Raw genomic sequence first — 19972 nt, 5'->3', positions numbered from 1 at the left:
TTCAATATGAATGTTCTTCTGTGTCGTTAGGGTGGAGAGGAAGAGGTGGAGGTTTCAATATGAATGTTCTTCTGTGTCGTTAGGGTCAAGAGGAAGAGGTTGAAGTTTCAAAGATGAACTTTCTGGACTTGGTCCAAACACTGCTTTCTGACTCGTCTGAGAGGAAGCACTTTTTTGAGGTAAGATTTACTCCATACTCCATTTAATTACTACTATCCACGATTGTATTCATTTTATATAAACCAGAATGCAAACTTTATTATTTATTTATTTGTTTTTTTCTATGAAGGATGTGTTCCCAGTCCAGTATGGCGCCTGTTTTGACACAACATTACAAATCCTGGTGTGGGAGTTCCTCTCCAGACTAGAGGAGTTCCTGCCAGTGCCAAGTTTTTCACAGGTAACGTTATGCAGGAACCAAAGACCAGATGTTTCACAGGTAACGTTCTACAGGAACCAAAGACCAGATGTTTCACAGGTAACGTTATGCAGGAACTGAAGACTAGACGTTTCACAGGTAACGTTATGCAGGAACTGAAGACCAGATGTTTCACAGGTAACGTTATGCAGGAACTGAAGACCAGAAGTTCACAGGTAACGTTCTACAGGAACCAAAGACCAGATGTTTCACAGGTAACGTTCTACAGGAACCAAAGACCAGATGTTTCACAGGTAACGTTATGCAGGAACTGAAGACTAGACGTTTCACAGGTAACGTTATGCAGGAACTGAAGACCAGATGTTTCACAGGTAACGTTATGCAGGAACTGAAGACCAGATGTTTCACAGGTAACGTTATGCAGGAACCAAAGACCAGATGTTTCACAGGTAACGTTCTACAGGAACTAAAGACTAGACGTTTCACAGGTAACCTTATGCAGGAACTGAAGATCAGACATTTCCAATCTCCAATCTCAAATTGAGGTCAGTCAAAATGGCGCTATATAAATGCACCATTTACTTTTTTATTTTTTTACCATTTTAAAATACCTTCCTGTTAGCAGGAAGAGAAAATAAGCCTCATTTGAGTATGATAACTCAAAGGAACATTATGACTCCACAGACTCTGGACCACATGCATCGTCTATGAAGCATCCACAGGTTTCACATCGAGGTGACATCACAAACTTGAGGGTGTCTCTCTCTTATCTCTAGCTTTAGAAGAGAGTGGTATGTCATCATAAATATAAACTTTACTGTCCTAGGGGCATAAGAATAACATGAATGACATTCCCCCATCTTGCTGGCATATAGTTGTGGATTGTGTATGGTTAATGGGTTCTCTGAGTTGCCTGACAGTCTTAATTGGTTTAGCTCTGGTCCCAGACTCCCCACATGTGGTCATACTACCCAACATTTAGCTTAGGCCTTTGGCATTGTTTGTATATTGTATTTAAGCATTACATCACACGCAGGAGTGGTTTGTGACCAATAAACCATGCCTAGGGGTGGTTGTTAGGCCCGAGGCGCAGCCGAGGGTCGTTAGACCCCCCTAGGCATGGTTTATTGGTCACAAACCACGACTGCACGTGGTGTAAAGCTTTTATACAACTGCCAGATTCATCCAACCTTATTTCTATACAATAAACACACATTAATCGAAGATTTATTGAAAAAACCATCCGCCAGAAAAAGTAGTTCCCACAACTCCATGTGGAAGCAGCTTGAAGTGCATCCAACCAAACTAACACATCCAACTGTGTATTATTGGAATGATTGAGAGAAGTTGCCTCATGTGGAAGCAGCTTGAAGTGCATCCAACCAACTAACACATCCAACTGTGTATTATTGGAATGATTGATTGAAAATTTATTAAAACGTTTTCTTTGCCCTATAGGAAAAAAACGTTTTCTTCGCCCTATTTTTTTATTTATTTCTTTTAGCCTAAACTTAACCAGTTGGAAACCAGGGGTACAGTAATAAAATTAGCAATCAACCAATCAATCAATTCAATAGACCATGCTCACTTAAAACAGCGCTGCTTCTCTCTCAGTCTGACTCCCCCGCTGTTGCAGACAGGAGTGTGTGTGTGTGTGTGTGCGTGTGTGTGTGTGTGTGTGTGTGTGTGTGTGTGTCACAGTGTGTGTGTGCGTGTGTGTGTGTGTGTGTGTGTGTGTGTGTGTGTGTGTGTATGTGTGTGTTTGTGGGTACGCCAGCGTCGGACAGTGTGAGAGAGAACGCTGCAGTCGGAAAGTAGGAAGGAAGAAATTTAAATCAATCAATTAATCTATCAATCAATCCGCGATTTTTCTTTTGTTCTAGATTGAGTCAAGACCCATCAATTACATCATCCAACATTGTTTAAAATACTAACACATTCCCCTTGACAGAATCGCTTCATATTTAGTCGTTATGGTGCTTTCAACATAACCATTTGTTCTCCGCGATCCTGTTTTCTCCCGGAGTGAGCCGGGGAGGGTTATGTGATTTGGTTGTGGGCGGGTCCTGAGCCCAGGACCGTGGATTGTTACCAATAAAGACGTGTGAATGGCCAATCAGAATCGAGAAATTTGCATGCCGTTGTATAAGTAGGTATATTAGTCAAACCCATGCCCAAGACAAAAACATTCTGTTAAATGATAACATGTGTATATTTATTTAAATTATCAAATACCCTGTTTGTCTGTGCTCACACTTGGTTCCTGGAAGAATCTCTGGCTGCCCAACCAGAACTGGGAGAGGCCAAAGCCTTTTCTGGAGGGGAGATTTGGAAGGTACCAAGTGTGGTAGAGTACAGGGGGGGGGGGTTCTTCAGAATAGAAGGGAATAGACTTATACAGTGCCCTAAACACTGATTAGTGTTTCATAATGGTAGGTCAGTATGGAGTGCTGTAACCATGTGGTACAGAATTATTTAATCTGTAAAATAATGTCTGTATTGTTTAATTGATTGTTTGTCATTTTGGTTTGTCTCTGTGGGAGGAGCTTCCAGGATAAAGCCTGGGTAGAAGCTCTTCGGGGAAAACAGTGGAAGGAGAGACACAATTGTGCTAAGGCCTCGTTGTTGGGCCAATATTTTGTTTGTAGGAGAAGTTTAGTCGTTTTGTGTTCTTGTTTAATTATGTTAAATACGTTTTTGCCTGTTTTTTTTCCACTGGGGAACGAAATAAACCAGAAAATAAAAACCAACCACCGGATGATGACAACCTGTCTCAGAATATATTTTTCCACCGCTTGGCCACATCCTCACACACATATATATAAATATACATTTATATACGTTAAGTTGTTAGTATTACATCACATGTCTGTTATGTTGTTAGTATTCCATCACATGTCTGTTATGATGTTAGTATTCCATCACATGTCTGTTATGTTGTTAGTATTCCATCACATGTCTGTTATGTTGTTAGTATTCCATCAAATGTCTGTTATGTTGTTAGTATTCCATCAAATGTCTTATGATGTTAGTATTCCATCACATGTCTGTTATGATGTTAGTATTCCATCAAATGTCTGTTATGTTGTTAGTATTCCATCAAATGTCTGTTATGATGTTAGTATTCCATCACATGTCTGTTATGATGTTAGTATTCCATCAAATGTCTGTTATGTTGTTAGTATTCCATCAACTTTAATAATGTACATTCTCATAACTTTCATCCAATAACATATGTGCTCCCATACAGTAGTGACATCATTCCATCTCTTTCAGATAGCGTCCAGTTCCTCCCCTGCTCTCCTGGACTCAGAGGAGGTGGAGCAGTTCTTCTCAGACCCTGAAGATCTGAAGACCCTTCTGCAGCACCACAGACATCACAGGAAGCTGAAGAAAAGTGAAAACACATTTCCCTGCAATACAGTACTGAACAATATAGACAAATACGTATTATTTTAGCAGATATTATAATCGCAAATGTCATAATATCTAAGTTTAGAATCTAGTCATAGATTTAAAACCCTTTCATGGTTTAATTGTAACACGGTAGCATTTCTCTGCTGTCACCTTTTCCCCCAAATCAATTTCAAATGAATTGATATGGAATTTGTTTGAATTATATTAAACCTTTAGGTAATCAGAGTCCTCTATTGGTGTTGAGATGATCCAGGCAGCGTAAGAACACCACGTGTTGGATACAAGGCAAACTGCTTTAAACATGATTCTGGGACTCTGGAAAGCAGATTACTAAGTTGTTAATGTGGCAAGTGTTATCTGCAGTGCTCCATTTTTTTTGCAAACACTGCAATAAGGAGTACATTTGGACACATTTTGAATGTTTAGTTTGAAGTTTGAAATGGTATATTGGATATTATATGAATTAATTATATTAGTTATATGAACCACATAGTGTGTGGTTGTGTGAGTGAAGAACATCTGCCAGAATCCTCTCAATCTCACTTTCTTTTCTTTAGATTTTAAAAATATTTTAAAATGTCCATGTTGTCCTCTTTGTGATTGTGACATGGATATTGTATTCTTTGTTATTGTGGTATCAATATGAATTAAAATGTGCAACCCTTATTCAATTAATCTTTAGTGTCTTTGATACAGAACAAATGCCACAAGTCATAGCTCTCTTAAAGGGAATTATATTACTAACGACAGTCTCTATTCATCAGATCAAGTATCCTTCGAGTCATACACCATCCTGTCAACACTTGCATCTAAATACAATTCAGAGGTGTGCAAAGAGCAAGATCAACACACAATGAAGAATACAAGAGGTATGATATTGTGATATTCTTTGTCTAAATTAATTATAACATCAAATATAAATTTATTACAGAAGAAAATGAGATCTGAACTATTTTAAGGTATATGATTTGAAGAGTTTTGGCCAATGCCATGAATGTCAATTTGAAGAATTGATTTGTAGCCTAATTATAAACCGATTAGTACAAATCATTATATGTACAGTATAAATCAATACTGTAAGTAGGTATTTTGACAGTGTATCAATGTGTCTATGGGGGGAGGGGGGTCCTTATGATTAGTGACATCTATTTCTACCATATCCCTCAGTCCTTGTGGAAAACCAGCAAAAATCTGAGGGATCATTGCAAAGACGGAGAGAGAAGGAAGAGAGAAAGACGTGGCAGGAAGAAAACAAGCCGTCTGAGAGAGATACCCATGAAGAAGAGGAGGAGGGGACTGATGAAGGGTCTAATGAGGCTGTGGGATCAAACTTCCAGCAACAGCAGGAGGAAGAACCGTCTCCACTGAGGGCACCTCTGTCTTCTCCAGAAACGGACACTGGTGAGAATAACACATTTATTATTATTATTATTATTATTATTATTATTATTATTATTATTATTATTATTATTATTATTATTATTATTATTATTATTATTATTATTATTATTATTATTATTATTATTATTATTATTATTATTATTATTATTATTATTATTATTATTAATAATAATAATAATAATAATAATAATAATAATAATAATAATAATAATAATAATAATATTATTATTATTATTATTATTATTATTATAATACACCATAACACGGTTTATTATTAATCATAATATATACACAACACATTTATTATTATTATAATACACCATAACACGGTTTATTATTAATCATAATATATACACAACACATTTATTATTATTATAATACACAATAACAAATGTATTATTGATAATAACAAAATATACAGAACATATTTATAATAATAATACACAATAACACATGTATTATCATAATAATACAGAATACCACATTTAATCATTATAATAATACAGAATAACATACAATTATACCACATGTAATCATAATACACAATACAATTTTTTATTATAATAATAAATCATACCACATTTAATCATTATAATACACAATACCATATTTAATCATTATAATACAAAATACAATATTTCGGGTGGCTGGGTGGCACAGCGGACTAAGCGCTCGTCACCAACGCGAGAGACACTGGTATCGAATCCGGCTGTCAGCGTTGCCTCCGGCTTGGCCGGCCGTCATACTGGCTCAATTGGCAGAGTCAGCGGGAGGGAAGCCGGTGGGGTGGTATTCTGGTTGTTGTAAACAGCAACTCCTACAGGTCAGTCAGGGCGCCTGCACAGCGAGGGAGGGAGATGGTATAGTGTGACCTCCCACACGTTACACCTCACCAATGAGAGTCCACGCTGGCAGGTGAAAAGATGCTTCTATGTCTCGGAGGAAGCATCTGATAGACTTCAGGGCTCCCTAGAACGACCAGTAGGAGGCACATGCGAGCAACGACCAGGAAGGGGAGGGGGGAATTGGCATAACGACAAAAAATTGGGATGGGAGAAAAACACAGAAAAACAAAAGAAAAAAAAATAATACAATATTTATTGATTATAATAATATCATAATGAAATTGTAATAATAAAACGGTATTGTACGAAATCATTGGGTTTTATAGTTAAGATGTGTGATGTTATTATACCAGTAATAAATACATTGAAATAACAGTGAAATGATCATAATCAAGAAATAAAAGATAATCAGCAATACATAATAAAATATAAACCGCACATATACAAGTTCGATTACTTAATTGGCAATGTTTCTCAATGTTGCTAATGTACAATGTTAACACAATACTTTTTTATTTATTTTTTTAGTCTTGGTATATCATATCTGCTAAATTGTTTATTAAATAATCCAATTGAAGTTAATCACATTAAATTGCATATTAATTGAACAAGTAAGATAAAGCCAATGGACCAGAGAATTTGATGCAGCGTGGATATCTTGAAGAGTGAAATTCAAGTCAAAGTGAATTTCTCTCTGACATGCCAAGAGTTTTATAAATATCCTCTTCATCAGAAGGTTTTAACACATTGAGTGCCACGCCCCTTCCGGGAAGTGACCTGGCCTTGCCGTCCATTAACCCCATGTAAACGTAGTTGTAGTTTGTAGAACTAAACCTATATTTTTATAGTATAGCTATGGGTCTAATAACGCCGTCGAGTGTCAGTGAGTTGCTTCCAGTCAACGTGCAAAAAACAGATTATTTTTTCATCCGTACATTTCCGTTTTATACCGTTTTGAATATGAATATAGTTTGGGTGCTTCTGAGTAATTCCAGGGAAAAGACGTGAAAACAGCGTTTTTGTGTAATTCAATAAACACGTTGTCATTTTTTGCCTGATTATCGAATCATCCTGAAATCAATGCTAGATCATCCTTATTATCCTTCCTCGTGCAAGCATGCAATGTGGTTTAGACTGGCACGCCCCCCCCCCCCCTCCTGCACCCAACGGCACACAGCCACACACATAAAACACAGATAGCTTCAATCGCGGTAGAAAGAAATATCAGATCAACGCAAGCTTTCATATATAGTGTCCTTACCTGGTATCTGATGTAATGCTGCCATTCCAGTTATCCACAGCGATCCTGTCTCCGACGTTGTTGGGCATTGCACATCAACGGGCGGGCGGGGTCAGTTGTCCAAACCATCCCTACAAGCGTGTGTTTTGCCGGAGTGTTTAGGACCCGCCCCCGTTTCTAATGGGGTGAAATAATGGCCGAAGGCATTAGAGGGCGTTATAAGATCGTCTGCCAGCTCAGACAAACTCAGAACAGTATGCACAAGGTGCCCCGCTGAATTATGAATGGCAATAGCGATTAAAAGAAATACAGTTAAAAAAAACGTAGATCTACGTTTCCGGCACTCAACGGTTGGGTGACAGAAACGTAGTTCTACGTTTTCGGCAACCATAGTGTTAATAGGCCGTAAGGTGAAGGCCAGCTCGGCGGACTACGCAATTTTCACTCTGGGTGAAAGATATATTGGTGTAGATTTAGGAATAAAAGGTTCTCCATTTAGAATCTACCCGGTTTTGCGCAATCATAATTTTTAAGTCGAGACTAGATCTTTCCTCGCGAACGGATACTTGGTCACTGCATAGTTTTATTTGACGTATTGGTGCGAGTTCTGACTGTCACGTATCTTGCGCTCGACCAATAGCAGCTCTCTTTTGTTGCCAAGTTACAGACCACAATACATTTGTGTAAACAGTAACGTTATCACGGTTGTGTTTGGAACCCAATGTGCAGGCAAGGAGACACGGTAGGCAGAACTGAGCAAAACCCAATATGGGTATATTTAATAGGGTGGTCGAATGTACAGGCATGGGTCGGTACACAGGGGAAATTCTCGTAGTATCCAGGATATACACGGGGGCATGAATGTCATACAGACGGGGTGAAAAGCAGGAGCAGTTGTCGTCAGCCGGGCGTAGGTCAGAGCAGTACTTTGTGAACCAGGCCAGTGTCTCCAGGTCTTAGCCGGCAGGTCAGTGTCTCCAGGCTTTACCATGCAGGCTAGGATAGATGATGAGAATAGAGATTAGAACAAGGTTGTGAGCAAGGCCAGTGTCTCCAGGTCTTCACCAGCAGGTCAGTGTCTCCGGGTCCTAACCAGCAGGCCAGCATCTCCAGGTCTTCACCGTACAGGCTAGGAGAGAGGATGAGAATAGTGATTTAGGTCAAGGTCGATGAACAAGAGATCCAGGCGAACAGAGTAGATAACAAGAACATAGTAACGATCTGACAGCTTCTCTACGTTTGGGGCGGGTTCATATACCCAGATGCACTCTGCCTCCAGACCGTAGATCAGTCTCGTGACACACCACCTGTGACTAGTTAATGATAATGAGAGCAGTAGAGTGGGGACGAGAACAGAGAGAGGCAGGAGCACTGACATGGTACAACCATGACAAACGTGACGTTAGCATGTCATCCACGGAGTACATCTCGACGAAAATGGACAAAAAACATTCTAACGTTCACAAAATAGGTTTCTAAACAATGTTATATGCATATACGCTACTTGCTATAGGCAAGCGATTGGATACAGCTGAGACATCTTGAATCTATTTTTGTACCTGCATTCTATTTTGTTTTTAAATTGAAAATAAAAAGGTTAATGAGTAACTTATTGATTTGTCATTTTTTTTTACATTATTCCAAATTAATTAATTCATTGACCGCCGGGGATTAGACGGGGCCCCGTTCTAGCACTGCCACGCTTTAAAAGATAGGAGTGCGTCACCTTGTTTGTAGAGCTATAACTATATTCTATATTATAGCTATGGATACAATACTATGGCCAATTTGACATCACCTATCTATCGTTCAATATGTGAAAAAGAATAAATGTTTCCATCCATACGTTCCTGTGTTATACCGTGGTGAATATAAGTATCGTTATAGTGTGGTCTGGGGTAATTCCCGAAAGGCTGAGTAATAGGCTTATACGTCAATTCTACTATAAACGTTGCCGTTTCTTGCCTGTACACGCTATTCCCAAATCAAATCTTATCATAGGTATTATGTTTCATCATGAATGCATGAAAGGGGGGAGGGGGAATTTTTTTATGCTTTGATAGTCACCAACGGCATACGTTGTGGAGTAACGTTACACACATATGTTGCGATCGGGGTGAAGACATGGTTGGATCAACGCAGGATTGATATCATATAGGCCTTACCTTCACTAGGATGTACCCCAAAAAGAATATTCCAATTATCTGATCGCGAGTCCCAGTATTGGTGTCGATCGTGTCACCAACATAATCCATCATGCATCGGGAGCATTTGACACGTCTCAACCCAATCTTAATAACCGCTCCATTCGCCCAACAAAGAAAAGTGAGCCTGGTGACATTTGACCGTTGCACAGGCCAAGATACAAGGTTTCAAAGGGTGCTCGATACCGCCGTCTAGCTGGATGCGGCCGGTATTGCACTTTGGAGATCTCAGACTCATTCCCTATGGTAACACAGAGGTCCCCAGATGGATAATGAATACAAATATCGAAAAAAAGGAAAAACGATCAAATAACGTGGTTGGCGTTCAAAGGATGGCGCCCAATAACATATAAACGTTGTTGGCGGGGAATGAGTTAAGGGGATGGTGTAGTGTTTTGATTGATTAACTATCTTGATCAAAAGTGTGTGGGTCTATTCTTTTTCTCATTATACTATCCACTGAACTGCTTTATGTGTACAACCTCAATCTTTAGAAAATTGTACCAGCATCTTTAATATTGCAGGTTGGGAATCACAAGGTAAAGTGTTTTTGATGCATGCATCACGGATTGTGTGTTTATGGAGGTTTATCGAATAATTTCCCTGACAGGACGTCATGCATCGGTGTGATTTTTGGTGTAGAGAGAAAGGAATAAGATTGTATGGTTAATAACACGTACATTGTGGCCCGTTTCTCAGGTGTATCCAATCGCTTGCCTATAGCAAGTAGCGTATATGCATATAACATTGTTTAGAAACCTATTTTGCGAAAGTTAGAATGTGTTTTTTGTCCATTTTTGTCGAGATGTACTCAGTGGAGGACATGCTAACGTTATGTTACTGTTTACACAAATGTATTGTGGTCTGTAACTTGGCAACAAAGAGAGCTGCTATTGGTCGAGCGCAAGATACGTGAATACTTTAAGAAAAAAGCACCTGAACCACCATCCTCACCAGTAGAGCACCTGAGATCAATGGACCGCAATGTCTCAAGAACATCACCAGGAGAGAAAGGATGGAAATCAAACTGGGGAACATAATTCATAGGATACACACATTTAACAGAATCATTTACAGAAGACCCTATGTACTCGTTTTCAAATATAAAGGCTCACATGTATACATTAATGAGCATCTCACCAAAATAAATGCAGATATTGCCAGGCAAGCAAGGCTTCTTAGAAAGCAGGGCAAGTTACAATCCACCTGGACTGTCAGCTGCAAGGTTTTCATCAAACCAACGGGTGTAGCAGAAAATGCCAAAGGGCTCTGTATCAGGAACATAGCTGGAGAGGTTTGAGAGAGACTAGAAGTCTGTCCCGTGTGCATGGGTATTCTCAGGTACTGCATTTAATTCTGTAGCACTATGCATTCTATATTATGCTATATTATATGTTATACTATACTACTATATATTGCACTAAACAACTTTATGAATGCTGGATTTTGAACAAGATATATAGACCCAGATCACAATTTCTAACACCAACTGCTGCTATTATACAGAGCAACGATTTAATATATTTTTTTACAGATGAACATGGTATATCTATAATTCACTTCAACAGTAGAAGCTTATATGCAAATTTCCAGAACATAAAGGATTATTTAGGACAATTTAAAAAACCTTTCAACATAGCTGTTTCAGAAACATGGATCAATGCAGAGAGGGGTTCAGATGTTGTTTTACAGGGATATGATTTTCATTGTATTAGTAGAGGGAATCAAAAGGGTGGTGGGGTGGCTCTGTTCGTAGATGAAGGTTTCTCATATAAGGTTGTTGATAGCATGTCAGTAGTTATTGAGGAAATTATGGAATGTATTACATTGAGATAAGTATGGAAATAATGACAAATTTAATTGTTAGCTGTGTGTACAGAAAACCGGGAGCCAATATTGATACATTCACGGCCAATATGGAAAAGTTGTTTACCACTGCAGAACAAAAGGTGTCTGTGGGGATTTTAACATTGACTTGCTGAATTCAAACAGACATAAGAAAACAGAGGAATTCATTGAAACCATGTATAGTATGAGCCTATTTCCAACAATCACAAAATCTAGCAGAATAACAGCCGACTGTGCCTCAAGGAAATAACATACAAGAGAATAAGAACAGAGGAATCTATATCTGCTTTTAGAAATTAGTTATTAAAATGGAATTGGAAAGAGTATATATGAAGAATCAGATGTGGACAAATCGTATGGGTTATTCCTAGAAACATTTAAAGTTCTATATGACAAAAACTGCCCACTAAAGCAATGTAGCAATAAGAATAAATATTCTGAAAATCCGTGGATGTCCAAGGTAGGGATGCTCGATATTGGCTTTTTTACCGATACCGATATACCGATATTGTCCAACTCTTAATTTCCGATACCGATATCAACCGATACCGATATATGCAGGGTTTCCCCCCCAAAAAACGGAATAATTTCAGGTAATTAACATTACATATCTCTTGTTGTGGAATTAACACAACATTATGCATACTTTTGACAATAAATAAAACCAGAATTTGTTCTTACTTGCTTGCCTGGGTAAATAAAGGTTATAGAAATGTAAAAAAGAAAAAAGAAAAAGAAAAAAAAATTTAAACCGATACCGATATTTTCCGATATCACATTCTAATGCCAATATCGGCCGATAATATCGGACATCCCTAGTCCAAGGGCATACAAAATGCATGCAAGAAAAAAAACTACAGGTTATTTATAAAGCATAAAACAAAGGAGGCAGGGGTTAAATATAAGAAATACAAAAACAAACAAATTTGTATTATGAGAATATGTAAGAAGGATTATTATACCAAATTATTAGATAAGAATAAAAATGAAAATTGCAAAAGTTATCTCACTATTTAAAGCTGGAGATAAACACCTCTTCACCAAATACAGACCGGTATCATTATTATCACAGTTCTCAAAAATACTTGAGAAACTATATGATGAAAGACTGGCCAAATTCATTGAAAAACATCAACTATTAATGGATAGTCAGTATGGTTTCAGAACAGCTAGATCTACTTCCATGGCATTAATGGAGCTAGTAGAGCAAATAACCACATGTATAGAGAGAAAGAAATACGCACTGGGTATATTCATTGACACTGTACATTGGAATATTGACAAAGCCATACTTGGTCATTTACTGTACATTGGAGCGGGTTGGGTTAGGACATTTGCAGAGGCCAGTTTCGAATTGCAGTCTCCCGTAGGTGTTCTTTGAGTGTTTTTGAAAGTGGGTAGTGATTCACATTCCTTTACGGCTGTGGGTAGGGCGTTCCACATTGATGTGGCATAATTGCGAAACGTGTTTAGTCCCTTGTTTGAGCCGAATCTGGGTTTAACATGATTTGTGGAGCTCCCTCTGGTGTTGTGATCGTGGTATTCACTGACCTTTGGGAAGTATTTTGACATGTACATGGGTACCTTGGTCGTGTAGTGTTTCTTGTAGACCAGGCCCATTGCAAGTTGCTGTACTCTGTCGTCTACTCTAAGCCATCCTAGGTTGTCAAAGTGGGCAGGGGTGAGGTGGGTTCTAGGAGTAAGGTCAAGCAGTAGTCTGACCAGTTTGTTTTGAGATGTTTGTAATTTTGTTTTTAGTGCCTTTGAGGTGCTTTGGTACCATGAGGTGCAAGCATAGTCATAGTACCCTTGAATGAGTGCTCCTGCCAGAGTCTTCAGGGTATTCTTGTTTACCAGAGAGGAGATCCGGTACAAGAATCGAGTTCGTTGGTTGACTTTTTTTATTACATTGGATGCCATTTTGTCACAGGAAAGATTAGCCTCTAGGATGGGTGTGTGTGTGACCGCAGCAGCTTGAACAGGCTGTAGTTGGGGTGGTGGGGGTCTTTCATTATTCTGCAGGCTCTGGATTTGCACCTCCTGTTATATAAGTCCTGCAGGGGTGGTAGTGCAATACCCGTAGTACGCTCAGCTGAGCGCACCACTCTCTGGAGTGCCTTCCTGTCCTGTGCCGTGCTGTTTCCAAACCAGGCAGTGATGTTTCCAGTCAGAATGCTCTCTACAGCCCCGGAGTAGAAGGAGTGGAGTATCTTCCCCGATACTCTGAACTTCCTTAGCTGTCTCAGGTGATAGAGGCGCTGTTTCACCTTTTTCACCACAGAATCTAGAAGACCATGTCAGGTCCTCTGTGACTCCCAGGTACTTGAAACTGTTCACCCTGTCTGTCCACGATAGCCCCGTTAGTGTTGGGACCAACATTTTTCATATTATACATTAATGATATCTGTAAAGTGTCTGAAATATTTTAATTTGTTGTCTTTGCAGATGACACAAATATTTTATGTTATGGGGATGATCTGCAGAAGCTTTTAAATGTGGCAAAGAAGGAATTGTACAAATTAAAATGCTGGTTTGATACAAACAAAATCGTTTTTGAAGGAGCGGGCGGATAGGAGACGGCATCGCTGAGGCTAGTTTGGGTTTGTTTTGAGTTTGTTTTGAGGTGGTTTAAAGTCTGTAATCCGAAAATCCGAAAAACCAGTCCAGTCGAGGGTCAAAGCCGGTAAATCACAAGCCAACGAACCAAATCCAAGAATCAGATGTAGTTTGGGTGAGAAAATCAATCAGTAACAAATATTTTGTGTTAAGTCGATCGAACGAGCAGTGTGTTCTCTGAAGCAGAAGCAGAAGTCTATGTATGTACAGACTAGGAAGTAACCCTGTTTCTCTTGTGGTGTTGTCTGTCTTTAGAAATGCCAGTGGACCTGCTCGTCCTGGAGAACAACTGCTCGGAGGTCCCAGTTAATAATGAGAGGAAGGTGAAATGCCACCTCAGGAGAAAGGACAGAAATCCAGGGGCTGAAGACCTCCTACCATCCTGTAGACCCAACAGCTGTTCTACCAAGATAACCAAGAAACACTCCTGTCCTCAGTGTGGGAAGAGTTTCAGAAGACTCTGGGATATGAAACATCATCAAGAAACTGTTCACACATTAGAGAAGCTGTTTGAGTGCAACCTGTGTGAGAAGCGATTCAAAACAGAGGCCTATCTGAAGAATCATCTCCAGATTCATACGGGCCATAAGCCTCATATCTGCTCCTATTGTAGCAGAGCCTTTCGGACTAAAGGAATCCTAAAAGAACATCTGCGCACTCACACTGGAGAGCGTCCATATGCCTGTACATTATGTGAAAAGACGTTTACACAAATGAATGTTCTAAGAGGACACATTAGGATGCATAAAGGAGAGAGGCCATTTATTTGTAGTGACTGTGGGAAGGCCTTCTGTAACTCGGGGGCTTTGGTGGTTCACTCACGCCAGCACGCGGGCTAACAGCCTTATTGTGATTAGGGTTGACAATTGATTTGAGCTACGGTGATTCCTTAATGATTATATTCCTTAAAGGGGAACTACACTCAACCCAAGTAGTGTGTGGGTCTCCCATTCCTCGTCAACAGAGCAGCTCCAGACTTCATACTTGATGACATTTACTTCTCTGGTTTGTTCACAAATACTGATTGAACTTTCCTGGGCCATGGAAATACATATTTGAATTCTTAATTCAGGTGATGTTCCCTTTTAACTGTTCTCTTACCATATACATCATAATGTCGTGATCTGCGGCACATCACAATTTGACAATACTCCACACCCCTTGTTTGGGAGACAAGTACAGTTTCTTCCCATAGAGTTAACAGCAATTTCTTTCTCTTTTTGCCGTTCATGAGTCAATATCTGGTTTAAATTTTTTTTTAAACATTGCTAAATTGTTGGATGCACTTATAATTAGAGGCTAAATCCCTTTTAACTGATCCTGAAACCTCATTCATGAGCTCTGTGGTGCCAAACCATTCTCAAATGTATTTTCTACAGTCTATACGGTGTGACTAACACTTAAGACAATAACCTATATACAGTATATATATATTTTTACAATACATAGGCTGTAAATGTCTTTTGTCTTTGGCGTTTTGAGTGTTGAGCTAATACAGAATGTTTACCAGCAGTCAGCTTGACCTGATCACGTCCCGCAATGAGGCTAACACTGCTGAATAATGCAGAGCAAGTGGAGCAATCTGCCCTAACGTTCCCAAGTCTGCCCTAATCTGCTCCAGGGTGGGACCCTATATCAACGGTAGACAATGATGAGAGAATTTCTTTAAATTTGTATCCTTGATGTGTTGAATTGTGCCATGAAATACACATAATATGATGTTTCTCAATTTAAAGGGGGACTTGTCAGCTTGCTAACGTTCATCAAAAAGCTATCGATAATGTTAGCTAACCTGTGAGTCAATCAACTTTCTTGACTTGCAAAATTACTTTTAAATTGACAAACGTCTTGTGTGCAATTCATGCCACAACTCAAACGGGATCAAAACATTTTTGGAAATGGGGGGTACCCCTGGTGGTTAGTGGAAGGGGTGGTACTCCAGCAGGGGGGGGGGGGCATTTCTGTGTGGAGTCTGCATGTTCTCCCTGTGTTTGCATGGATTTCCTCTGGGTACTCCGGTTTCCTCCCACACCCAAAAAGACATGCATGATGCTTATAGGTATATCCTGCCAATGCCCTTGACCAACTGGAGTCGGTCCCCTGGGCGCCGCACTGTGTGGCCGCCCACTGCGTCGGGATGGATTTCCCCCAAGGGGATTAATAAAAAAAGAAAATCACACATCCAATATTTTAACTCCATAACCACATTAATTTGTATAAGATGGGTTTTTTTTTTATCCACTTTTTCTCCTTATTTTCAATTTTTCTCCCATCCCAATTTTGCTGTTTCCAATTCTTTCCTCCCCTGTCTTGAACGTTGCTCGCATATGCCCCCCCACTGGTTGGTTCTAGGGAGGATAGAAGCCTTGCATCACGTGTCCCCTCCGGTACACGAGGAGGCAGCCTGGCACATCTTTTCACCTGCCAGCGCGGACTCTCATTTGGCGAGGTGTAACGTGTGGGAGGCTCACACTACCCCCGCCATTTCCTGTCTCTGCTGTGCAGGCGTCCCCCAACCGACCTGTAGGAGTCGCTGTCCACAACGTCCAGATTACCACCCGTCGACTTCCACCAGCTGACTCTGCCAATTGAGTCAGTATGACGGCCGGCCCAAGCCGGAGGCAACGCCGACAGCCGGATTCGAACCCGGTGTCTCTTGCGTTGGTGATGAGCGCAATGTCCGCTGCGCCACCCAGCCGATGTATACGATGGTTTTATAGTTTTGGGATACAGTGTGTGTGTGAGATTATGAGCAGAATTAACCAGCTTTATTATTTTTTGCTTTTAAAGAGGAACTATTTGACTATTTCTTTCACTATTTGGCTCCGCCCATACTCGAAATGCGATTTGAGTGACAGACAGAGAGAGCGAGAGAGACATTGACGCGCAGGGGCCAAGCGGTCTCTCTTAATGAGTAATACAGGTGGCTGGCAGTTGGCTACAAGCATAGATGCATAGCTGGCAGTTGGCTACAAGCATAGATGGGGCGGGTGTTATTATGCAGATGAGAAACCTCTGACGTCACAGATACGCAACATTTCAGATGACTCACTTGAGTGAGGGACAATATTGTGAGATGAGAATTGGAAGAATGCGCCAAATTGAGAATTAGAGACATAGATCCTATTAATATAAGTCCACATAGCTAGAAAATAATGCTAAACACTGGAAAAGGCCATTTATAAGATAGTTCCCCTTTAACCCTTTACTATCACACAACCGACGGCGATGCTCCATCATTAGCATCGCCGTCGGTTGTGTGTGATAGTAAAGGGCTAACCTTCTGTATTGTCACAGTGAAAGGGTTAACTGCCTGTCGTGTGGCAGTGAAAGGGTTCTTGCACTGGTCAAAACGCTGAGTCAGTCATTCACAGGACTGTAGCCTGGCTCTGGTGTTTTATAACCGAAGAACGGTTTTAAGGGGAAGGTCAAAAGCTGGCTGCTGGAAAGGGTACTAGAGTCAGCTAATATTCCATTCCAAGGATGCATTGAAGCATTTGTATTTGGAATGTCAAGATAATGTACCTGGACAAATGATATGGTATCACTCTTTAACTGTGATCTTGAATACTGGGTAGCTGCTTAATATGCTTGTATTTGTATTGAAGATCATGAAATTATGAATTGAATAGTTTTTGCTACTGCAATTGTACGACACTGTTCTTGGTTACTGGCTGTATCTTTAGAACTTCCTATGCTATTTTCTGAGAGGCTTTGAATATTGTGTATATAGCCTGAGAACCTTTGAGAATGTATTGATTGAATGTGTTGTAATATTGCTTCATATATTGTGATTATTTCAATAATACTTTATAGGCTTTATCAGTCCGCGATACCAGGCTAAAATAGGGTGTCTATATCAAAGAATTTAACCGACACTAAAATCCCATAGCAAGACACTTGTGAAACATTCCTGAAAATATCACAGCAAAGTGACTTGATTATTGTCATTCATTACCAATAGTGCAAGTCTATAATGTTCAGTAAGAGGGATGGATTGCATCAGTACTCTGTATATTTGGCTGATACTGAAAGTTTAGGATTTGGAATCAGTATCGGCAGTGATTTTTTTTATTTATTTTTTGTGCATCCTTCCCTTCTAGTGTAGTCTCCACGTTTAACACCAAGCACCACAATGGAAATTAGTCTGACCTTCTGCGTGAGTCTGACCAGCTCGACGGATTCTTCGTCCACTTCAGACTCTGTGTACCACACGCATCAGAGGCAAAAAGGAAAGTAATCCTGGTCAGAACAACAGGGCAGAATACAATATTTGCATTTGCTAACGATTCTCCTGAATTTAGTGATCTAAACAATCAATCCATGCCAAAGCTACATATGTAAAAGGTGAAAGACTTTACGAAAATTACGTCCAGCCATTTTCGTAAAAATATATAAAAAAAAGTCACTTTTAGTCAGGGGAGTGCCATGGTTTTCTCCATAGAGCTCCATTATGCTTTCATTTAGGGGAGTGTCATGGTTTTTCCATAGAAGGCAACTGTCATGTCACCCAGTGGGTTTGCCAATTGACTCGAACACATTGTGTTTACAAACACGAAACCCGTCTATAGGTTACTCTGTTGGTCAGTCAGTTGGTTGGGCCACAGAAAATGTCCTCACCCTCGTAACGACTATTTCGCCCTAGGAGGCTGAAATTGGGCATGGATGTCAAGTGTGTGTTCATATGGCTCATTATGGTTCAATTGGCTAAAAGGGGGTGTGGGAGTGGCCTATTGCAAAAAGGTTGCAGCTATTAAAAATGTCTGCTTTTTAATAATGCATGTTTATGTGTTTTTAATAATTGTCAAATAAAACTCAACTAAACCCAGAGAGTAGTGGTCCTTTTTCTAGTAGGTTCCCTGATGACAAGAGGGCTAGTATGCTCTATTTAGTCCTATTTAGGTCCTAGACTCAACAAGATGGAGAACTTCTGTTCTAGTCTAGTGTCACGTCCAAAGATATGACCATTCTAGTCTATCGAATGCCTTCATGGCATCTAAAGACAGATAGTGGCCGGAGTTGTATTGTTCTTACTGTTGTCAATTACATGTAACAGATTGATTGATTGAACATTTTATTAACAGATTGCAGAATGGGTACAATACAGTACAGCTCAATACACACAATTGTTAAGGGGCTGCAGACCAGAGAAAGACTTTCGTCTTGTTTACATCAGGGTCCCCCATTTTCAATTCATCATAACATATATGACATACATGACATACAGATAGACAGTCTCCTAAGATTATCTGTGGCTAATCGACCTTGAATAATTAAGCATTACATCATGCGCAGGAGTGTGTTCTACTCATTAGATCACGCCTAGGGGTGGTTGTTAGGCCCGACGCGCAGTGGAGGGTTGTTAGACCCCCCTAGGCGTGATCTAATGAGTATAACACACGACTTCAAATGATGTAATGCTTTTATACAATGGCCCAATTCACCCAACCTTATTGCTATACAATAAACACAAAGTAATTGAAGCATAATGGAGATTTATTCACAAAACCATCCACAGAGAAAATAGATCCAATAGTAGATCCACTAGTAGACACCAGAGGGAGCTCCACAAACCATGTTAAACCCAGATTCGGCTCAAACAAGGAATGTGAATCACTACCCACTTTCAAAACCACTCTCAAAGAGCACCTACGGGAGACTGCAATTCGAAACTGGCCCCTGTAAATGTCTTAACCCAACCCCCTCCAATGTACAGTAAATGTCCTAACCCAATAATACACGAGACCCTCTTCTTGGGACCAAGTAAGGTTTCGTCGATAATCCAATGTACAGTTACCCCCCCCCCCACCCAACCACCTCCAATGTACAGTTTCCCCCCCTCCACCCCACCTACCCAACCTCCTCCAATGTACAGTTTCTTCGTCAAATGTATATACTCTCTTTTTTAGACTCTTTTTGTATCACAAACAGTACTGTATTTGTAAATCTGATATGTCATAAATGTATAGATGTAGCAGTACTGTCTATCTGTATGTCATGTATGTCATATATGTTATGATGA

General features: G+C 39.8%; 1 protein-coding gene across 1 annotated transcript in view; it reads left to right on the top strand.

Moving 5' to 3' along the window:
- The window catches only part of LOC311242113 (uncharacterized protein), a 60024-nt gene that overhangs the window by 16010 nt on the left and 24042 nt on the right, over nt 1-19972 (top strand). The window contains exons 4-9 of the mRNA XM_084331069.1: nt 84-179; nt 290-400; nt 3656-3776; nt 4561-4665; nt 4964-5197; nt 14206-14780. Of these exons, the coding sequence (XP_084187195.1) occupies nt 84-179; nt 290-400; nt 3656-3776; nt 4561-4665; nt 4964-5197; nt 14206-14780 (1242 nt within the window). The remainder of the gene's footprint in view (nt 1-83; nt 180-289; nt 401-3655; nt 3777-4560; nt 4666-4963; nt 5198-14205; nt 14781-19972) is intronic.

The sequence above is a fragment of the Notolepis coatsorum genome, assembly GCF_963971535.1.
Source record: "Notolepis coatsorum genome assembly, chromosome: 15".
NCBI lineage: Eukaryota > Metazoa > Chordata > Actinopteri > Aulopiformes > Paralepididae > Notolepis > Notolepis coatsorum.
The sequence above is the reverse complement of the archived record's forward strand: the minus strand, read 5'-3'. Positions and strand labels throughout refer to the sequence as shown.